Genomic DNA, 8,999 nt, shown 5'->3' with positions numbered 1-8,999 from the left:
AAAAATCTTTTTGCTCACACAGGAGTTTTGTGGCCATTCCTAGAAACATTATAAATATTATATATTGTGACTGTCCTCAGTTATTAGATACTATCTCTAAATAGGGATTGTCAAACAATCTCTGTTTGAGTTCAGTCTTTACTTACAAACCCAAGAAGGCAATGAGACCCTTAATATTCTCCTCCATGTCTGATTATTATTTATGTCCAAACAGAACAAACAGAACATGCAGATAATAATGACTGCGTCAAAACGGATGCATCGTTTTCCATTCCCTCTGGTATTATGTAATAAAGCTAATTGCTTTGCCACCTTTTTAATAACAGCTTTATTTTTAGACTGATGTTTCGTAGATTTGCGTAGAACAAACTATGCATCAGTATGTCGTAAGTGATACTCTAATGGGCTTCATCGATGCAGAGCACGACATTAACTTTTCCACACACTGCACAATCTAATATGTGCTGCGTCATCGGAGGACTGCGGGTCCCACAAACACCAGTGGTTCCCCTGCAGTGCGAGAGAACAGCGATGGGTCTGGAGACAGAGAGAGAGGGGGTGAGAGAGGCGAGTGCTGCTGCTGCTGCAGAACAGCATTTAGCCTGGGCTGAGAAGTCAAACGCTTCACAGCGGCACATCTGCTTCAACCAGGCACTAGTCCTGTTGTGATTTGCAATGGTAAGTTTAAATCACTTCTGTGCTTGTTTAGCGTGTCTCAGCTTTGCAGCTCCATGTGCTGCATGAGAACCGCAGGGATGATTATTGGACTAACCTTGAGAGAAATGATGCAGCGGGGCTGTTTATAGTGTGCAATGTGCATGTAAAATAGCTGCTTTAGTGACTCTGCTTCAATGAGGCCTAGATTCATGTTCAGACTTTATGTACCACAGCTCTGTTTCATGGGAAGTGATTATTCACAGTTGACAGTGCATACCTCGCACAGGGGATCCAGGAGCAGTATACGCAGATGACTCCATCCTTTTGTTAGGATGAAGATGTGATTATATTTGCATGGAAGTAAAAAAAAAAAAAAAATCAAAAACTAGGAAGCTTAGTTATGATTTTCACAGACCTTTCTTCTGTAACCTATCATGAATTCATATGATCCATTATTTACTCAGCATGTAGTACAAATGGTGTCACATGCCGGGTCAAAACACTCCCGTGGGGCTGTGTGCACACATACGAACATTTTGCCAAAAAAAGTAGCTGTAACATTCAAGTAAACTTAACTTTTCTTTCTGTTGCCAGAAAACATGGTATTTACACATTTGCCGTCTTCATATTATGTCTAAAATGAAGATGAAACACCATGACCTCTTTTGGAAGTGTGATGATATTGTTGCTGCTCATGTCGTCAAATAAGATTTTGCTGACAAATTGGTCCCAACAATTCTGTTTCCCCAAAAACGTATCTAGTTCGTCTCTACAGACACAGCAGCAACAACAACAAAAAATTCCAATCCAGCTTGAAGTCTGGACTGTCATGTGAGGGCTATCACTGTTTTGTTGCAAATAGTTTGCATAGACGTCAAAGTGTAGCAGACTATGCTGCTCAGTTGTTTTGAAGCATGATTCCCAAACATTTTTTTGAGTAAGCCAAAATAATCAGTTCACTGAGCCTCCTATCCAGGTTTCCTAAACACCTAAAATATGGGTTTTCTGCAGGAGTTTTAGCATGACGTTGCCCACAGTCAATGGAATTTCTTTTATGAATGGTTTGTCTTTCAAAATGTTTTTTTTTTCCCCTTTTAATTTCCAACAGGTAGTTCTTGTGATAAAAACCAAGCCAGGTCCAAGCCTTTGTGCCTCTGGAACATAACTTTAGCATTTGTTCATGCCTCTCCACCATGTAAACCTGAGTACGCTTCCCCTTGGGATTTTTCTTTCCTTGCAGTTCTTCACACAGCTTTGGCCTCACAACACCTTTGTGGTGTTCATCCTGACCTCTGGCCTCTACACGTCTTTGTTGGCTGACAACTTAGAGAAAGGAAATAGAAAAGTGGTGCACGTCCTTGGTAAGGATTGTTTTTACTCTCTTGTCTTAACAATATCACACATGCACATATAAAAGGCCTCGAATTTCATTGATCTGAGCTGCAATACGCAAAGAATTATTTGTGTTTTCCTGAATAAAATGACGTTTGCGACAAGGCTGAATCATTTCAATAGCATCTTCAGGGTACCATATTGGTATGTAATAAGCATTATCACCATAAAAATGTAACATTTTCATGGGCTTCACTATTCTCAGATTTCCACATAAAGGTAAGAAAAGTTCAGGGTTGTATTTTCTGCAATTTGTGATCTTTTTAAAAAGCATTTCAAGGATTTGAGTCATGAATTCATCTTATTAGACAAAACTATCTTGACCACATTATCTAAACTTGTGGACTGTGGCCAATATCCTTGTGATATTAACAATCTTTAATATTGTTAATAATTCCTGCTTTTTAGGAAAATATGCAGTTCTATATGAAGCGAAATCTGCCAATTTATATGGATCCATGCAGACATATTGTAAAAGCCCGGGTATGTTACGGAGTTGTTAACCAGCTTCAAAGTATTGCTCATCTGGATCATAGATTTGTGCTCTAGTTCCCGTTCTTCACAAGAATTTGCCTTTTACAACTATTTGTTAAATTTGGTTTTGTTGGCAGGCATGTTTCTACACCTAAATGAAAAAAAAAAAAAAGAAATTCAATGACATTATTTGCCCGAATATCATTATCGTACAGTGCCATGCTCTGTGTTGGAAAATAATGTGTTTGAAGTTTGGAATAAACCCCACTTGATGCTTTTATGGCTGATAGTGATAAACAACTTTGCAGAGAGCAACAAGCAGTGACAGGGCTAATTGCTGCCTGGCATGGATAATTGTAGGTGCGTTTATCTGGTCACAACATTTCAGAAAACCTCTTGTGGCTGCTTATTAAATGTTTTAAATGTTTACAACACACCAAGGGATTTTTGAGGCATACAATAGAAACAGTGAGTGAGAAAAATTCTGCCTAAAAAAGGAAAGTGGACCTTGATATTACACATTTGGGCGAAGATGATTTCACATTCGTCTTTTGGGCATTTTCGTGAATTTATCTCTACAGAGGTTTGCGGTAAAACTTTTTTCACCAGTTAATTTAATGATGATGCCTGAGGAGGGGTGAGTATACTACACACTTGATGTGCTGATGGGAAAAACAAAGGGTGCCTTGTGACATGTTGAAGAGAAGTAAACAACTCAATATGAGTCAATTTGTTGGAATTCAGTTTTACAGCGCTCTCAATGTCATATGTTTACAAAGAAAAATGAATATTAAAGATTATGATACAAATGCTGCCAAGTGCAACCACTTAACTGCACAATTTAGTCATAGAAAATTCCTTGCTTGTGGTAAAATGGAAAAGGTAAATGGATTTTACTTATATAGTGCTTTTTCACCACTTGAGCAGCCCACAAAGTGCTTTACACTGGTAAACACACACACACACACACACACACACACACACACACTCACACACTGGAAGCAGCTGGAAGGCACTTAATCCATCATGTTAGCAGTTTGAGGTTCAGTGTCTCGTGCCTTGCTCAAGGACACTTTGACATGTGAACTTGCAACCTCCCGATTGAGAGAGTCCACTCTACCAACGAAGCCACGGCCACCAGTTCGGTAGTTAAACAATAAAAGTTTTGAATAACAGTAGAAAGTTGAAAAGCCACAGTCTCCTATCTTTATTCCCTCAGAGGATGACACTGGGGCAGTGATTGTACAGACGGCTCCTGGTAAAGTGGTGACACACCGTGGTGGCGCCATCACTCTGCCCTGCAGATTCCATCATGAACCAGAGAACACTGATCCTGCTCGCATTCGTATTAAATGGACCAAAGTGACAGATGCTCTGCAGTTTGAGGACGTCTTTGTGGCTCTTGGGAGGTAAAATCTGCTACTTCATCCTTTACAGTTTTTTTTCTCCAATTGTCAACACATTAAAATGACACGCAAAGCACAATTATTTAAAATGACACACAGGGAGCAAAGTCTCTTCTCAAGTCTCCAAATCTCTAAACACCTTTTCTGCTTTGCACAGAATTTGCAATTCATAGTGGCACTTTATAAATGCACTGAACACGGTTCTCTGAGGGGGCCTTGAGACACAACAATCTGACATAAAGTCACATATTTGCCATTTGAACACACTGACACTCAAAATTAGTGTGTGTGTGTGTGTGTGTGTGTGTGTGTGTGTGTGTGTGTGTGTGTGTGTGTGTGTGTGTGTGTGTGTGTGTGTGTGTGTGTGTGTGTGTGTGTGTGTGTGTGTGTGTGAATTTGATTTGTCCTTCACACTTAAATACAGAGTGCTGTGCAGAATTAGCCTTTTAATTTGAAACATGAATGAATACTAACTGATGAATGATAACAATTGTGTATCAAACCCCTCCAGGCAGCAACGTGTGTTCGGATCATACAGAGGACGTGTGTTTTTGGAGCAGGCAGGACCAGGGGATGCCTCTGTCATCATCCAAAATGTCACATTGGAGGACTACGGACGATATGAGTGTGAAGTGACCAATGACATGGAGGACGATACAGGATTTGTCAACCTTGATTTGGAAGGTGGGGAAATATGAGACATACTTGAGCTGAACTTTGATAAAGCAAAGATAGTATGTTGCACTTAAAGATTGGGCAATGTAAGACTTGAAATCTCCAACTCAAAAATGTGTTTTTGTCTCCTGCAGGAGTGGTCTTTCCTTACTACCCCCGGGAGGGCCGCTATAAACTCAACTACCACCAAGCGGAAGATACTTGCAAACACCAGGATGCCATCCTGGCCTCCCATTCTCAACTGCACAAGGTGAATTTACATTCCAGTTTGTTTTTTTTTGTAGTCTCCTGTATTTAATAGAGGGTCTTGTATTATTATATTGGATCTATGTGCCACAGACAGGGGACATTGATGAGCAAAAGACCACTTCCCCATTGTCTGTGGTCTCTGAGTCAAATTCCTAAAATGTATAAAATACTGGTGACCCTGTATGAAATTGGAGAAAGTAGGTCAATATCATCACATCTGAGGGAGAAATCATTTGTAATTGCTCTGTAATTACAGTTATTACAGCATTTTAAGATGATGGTTATTTTCATTAAACCTATTATCCTCACATATTTATATTCCTATTTGTGGTGAAAGCACAGGGTCATAATTCAGCTCTTTGGTAGTAAAGATGATCAAATAATCTGATCTAGATTATTTGTAGCGTAGATGTCAAATTCATTTTAGTTCAGATCTGGTATCCCCTCTACCACAGTGTTTTTTTATATATAGTGTTAATATCAGCTAAAGTCTGTCTCTCTCAGGGAACACATTTTCTGCGGCTTTCAACATGAATGTTTTTACAAATTTTCCTTCACAATATGGATTTGACGCTAATGCTACTGTGCTTGCAATAAGGGAGCTATAAATCACTTCTGCATCAGTGATATCTCAGCACAGGTTTCAGGTGACAATGTTAGTTTATGTATGCTACTGAACGAATCAGAAGCAAGAGGTTTTAAATTTAAGTTGATGTTTTCTTTTACATTCTTACACTTTGATAAGTTATGAAATTAAATATATAGATATATTTCCTTAAATTGCAAGAGATGCACCACATTAATGTGAAGATTATTGAAGTTGTGTCAGAGAAGACAAACTGAATTATTTCTCCTCTAAATAACATCTTTATTCCTTCACTATGGCCCACTAACCTTCACTGTCTTCACCCCCAGGCCTGGCTGGAGGGGCTAGACTGGTGTAATGCAGGATGGCTTGAGGACGGCTCAGTCCAGTACCCTATCTCTCATCCCAGAGACCAGTGTGGTCGTAAGGACAATCCTGCTGGTGTGCGTAACTATGGCTACCGGCACAAGGAGGATGAACATTACGATGCCTTCTGCTTCACTTCCAAGCTCAACGGTGAGAAATAAAGCAATATTGAAGCTGGCAGCTTTATATATGTGCACCTGCATGTGTGTATCAGATGATCAGGAGCACTTTGTAGTCCATCAACATGATTACAAACATCCACGCTAGTATTCAGCATCTGTGGTTCATGATTAGAGAACAAAACACTGGCAGAGCTGAATTGTTGTGTTACGCTATAGAAAGAGGATGTATCATGAGTGTTAGACCAAGGGGAAATGAAGCCCATGTCTCTGATCTCTGCCTGTGATCTTACAGGCCTCAGGCCATTGGATTTAAATCAGGCAATGTTGATTCAGCCCTGCTCGGGCCACAGTGTCCTCTGGGTGCTCAGCATTGCCTTTCATCTCCCTGCTCTTTGATTTACATCACATTCCCTCAGAGAGTCTGTACACGACACCTTCAGGTTCAAAAGCCCAAACAAACTTGGGGAAGTTGGAGGCTGGTTTAGTTTTTACATCACGGAAGTCATTGGCAGTCCTAAGGCAGTTGAAACGTGACGTTACAAAACTCGACCAGAAAAAGATATGATACAAGGCTCGAATTCATAACGCACTCAGTCATTGTAGAAAGATACAATTGAAGTGTCTTATCAAATGATCATCATGGGAACACATTGCTATTTGGAGAAAATAAAAAAATCTAACTTATTCCAATGAATGAATGAATGAGTTTTCTCCATGCAGTCTGGTTTCTTAATACAGTCCAAAAACATGCAGGCTGAGGTGGTAGAAGATTGATGGATGGATCAATCTCACGGCAGCTAATCGGTGGCATATCGCCAAACTTTTGGAGTCAAAGATAAACAATGGAGTACTGACCAATAAATTGCAACCTTTTATGTAAGAGACCTCCAGATTAACCCTAAGAAAGGCTCTCTAGATTTTGGTATAGTACATGCTATGAAAAAAGCATTCCTAAAAAGAAGGAAGTCCAAGTTACATCAGTAACCAAAAGAGGTTGTGAGCCTATAAGATTACTGGCAGTCATCATTGTTTCTGCAAAGAAGATTCTACAAGAGTTAAGAGGCCTCGTGGACATCCTTGCAAAGAAATGGCACAACTGGCTTGTGGCTACAATGCAGTTCTCAAACTTGCATGCTTTGGCACATTTCTATTAACTGCTAAGGCAAGTAAGTGTTGTTATGGTAATTTGAACGAACTGTTGTTGGAAGACACTCAACACCTCTCATGAGCAAGATCTAGGTCGCTCTACTGAAGCCAGTCATCCTACCACAGTTGAAGCGGAATGCTGCGACAGTAGTTTCCCTTGGGAACAAGATTGTAGAGCACCTCAGCTTGCACTCCTGTGATCTCTGCCACCCCAAACAAAGGGATAGGGAAACACTGAAATACATGATCTCGCTGCATTGTGAGTCTTAAAACACATTTTGCTGTATTTATGTTTCATTATCAAATGATTTAAATTAAGCATTATATTATTATGTAAGTACTTCTATAATGTAATGATTGGGATTGAATGTCAGTTGTTTTAATGCTGTATTTTCAAAGTTTGGTGAAAACACAGCTTTAAGCACATTTGCTTTTTCAGAAATTTAGAAATTGAGTTGGAATTATGTCATGCATTAAAAAAAAACCTTCTATTTCTTAGATAAACATGGTCCCTCATTTAAATCATAAGCTGTTTTGGGATAGACTGAACTTGGCGAAAAAAACCAGTGCCTTTCAACAATGAGAAAAAGGTGGTACGATAGAAATGTTAAAGGACTGCTCACGGCTTCCCTTGTGTGTTAATTACTATGGACAGTCTGTTGTGGCCAGGAGGTTCCAGCAGTGTTCATGACCAGTACTGTGTCTCCGTCCAGCTGGAAGGTATTTACTGAAAGATCCCTGAGGGAATATGAGACAATATTCTGCTTCTCTAATAGCCACTGGTCACATAAACAAGCAAAAAAATCAATAGGTGAGGCAGGAGCAAAACCGAGGTTGCTGACATAATTTTCATAATCAGTTGTTGAGAAGAACCAGCAGCTCTTTACTTGTAGTTACATAGTTCTATATTTAAGAGAAGCGAGCTTGGGATTCAGCTTCAGTCAAACACTTTCACCAATCAGGATGGCATTCTCTTCACTGTCGCCTGTCGAAAAATCCCTCCAGGAGCCAATAAAGGCAAATGTTGATGTGTTACAATTATGAATAATTGTGACTTGTGGTTATGTCAGCTGACACAGTATTGCCTTTTGATGTTGTGATGCTGTTCAGATATTTTAAAGACAATTAGACACAGAGGCCATGAAACTTGGAGTCTACCCTTGGGGGATCAGCTGGTCTCTGGGGCTTCATCTCTCATTCTCTTTTGCCCTCTTGAGCAATGCAGCCGCTATATTTTTCCTTCACCAACAACTAAAACCTCTGCCCTCTCCCCTCTGTATATCACCGCAGGCAAAGTATACTTTCTGAAACGCTTCAAGAAGGTGAACTACGCAGAGGCGACGAAGGCCTGCATTCGAGATGGCTCAGTGGTGGCCAAAGTGGGTCAGCTGTACGCAGCGTGGAAATTTCAGCTGCTGGACCGCTGTGAGGCCGGCTGGCTGGAGGACGGCAGCATCCGCTACCCAATAGTCAACCCCCGTTCTCGATGTGGAGGATCCCAGCCAGGAGTTCGACACCTGGGCTTTCCTGATAAAAAATTTCGCCTTTATGGGGTCTACTGCTTTCGCAAGAACAAGGACGAAATAGCAGCTGGTCCTATGATGGCAAAAGGCCCTGCAGATAGTTTGAAAAGCAGAAAGAGCAGCAGCAGCAGCAGCACCCCCATGAATGCCACCAGGGTGATTTAAACTGGAATTACTGAGAGCAGGAGGCGGATGCAATTTTAGATTTGACTGCAACTGTCGCCTAGCAGCCAGACTCCATTCATCGCTTTTAAAGTAAAACACTCAGACAAGATGTACTCATTTGCAGATTTGCCAGAGAGAAGAAGCCAGGCTGTGTAAAATTAAGGGCGACATCTTTATTAGGGTGGTTTTTCCTTTCGTCTCCACTCAGTCAATCATCTTAAGGAGTGAGTATGTTAGC

At 40.5% G+C, this 8,999-nt stretch overlaps 1 protein-coding gene across 1 annotated transcript; it reads left to right on the top strand.

Moving 5' to 3' along the window:
- Nucleotides 1-459: 459 nt before the first annotated feature.
- hapln4 (hyaluronan and proteoglycan link protein 4) lies at nt 460-8,761 on the top strand (the record flags this gene model as incomplete). The annotated part of the gene is made up of 7 exons (XM_080506283.1): nt 460-558; nt 1,898-2,018; nt 3,743-3,932; nt 4,441-4,613; nt 4,739-4,854; nt 5,769-5,955; nt 8,364-8,761. 7 exons carry the CDS (start codon nt 460-462, stop codon nt 8,759-8,761), a joined length of 1,284 nt encoding a protein of 427 aa, XP_080362409.1.
- Nucleotides 8,762-8,999: the final 238 nt, after the last annotated feature.

The sequence above is a fragment of the Blennius ocellaris genome (assembly GCF_963422515.1).
Source record: "Blennius ocellaris genome assembly, chromosome: 12".
NCBI lineage: Eukaryota > Metazoa > Chordata > Actinopteri > Blenniiformes > Blenniidae > Blennius > Blennius ocellaris.
This window is presented reverse-complemented; position numbering and strand designations above follow the sequence as displayed.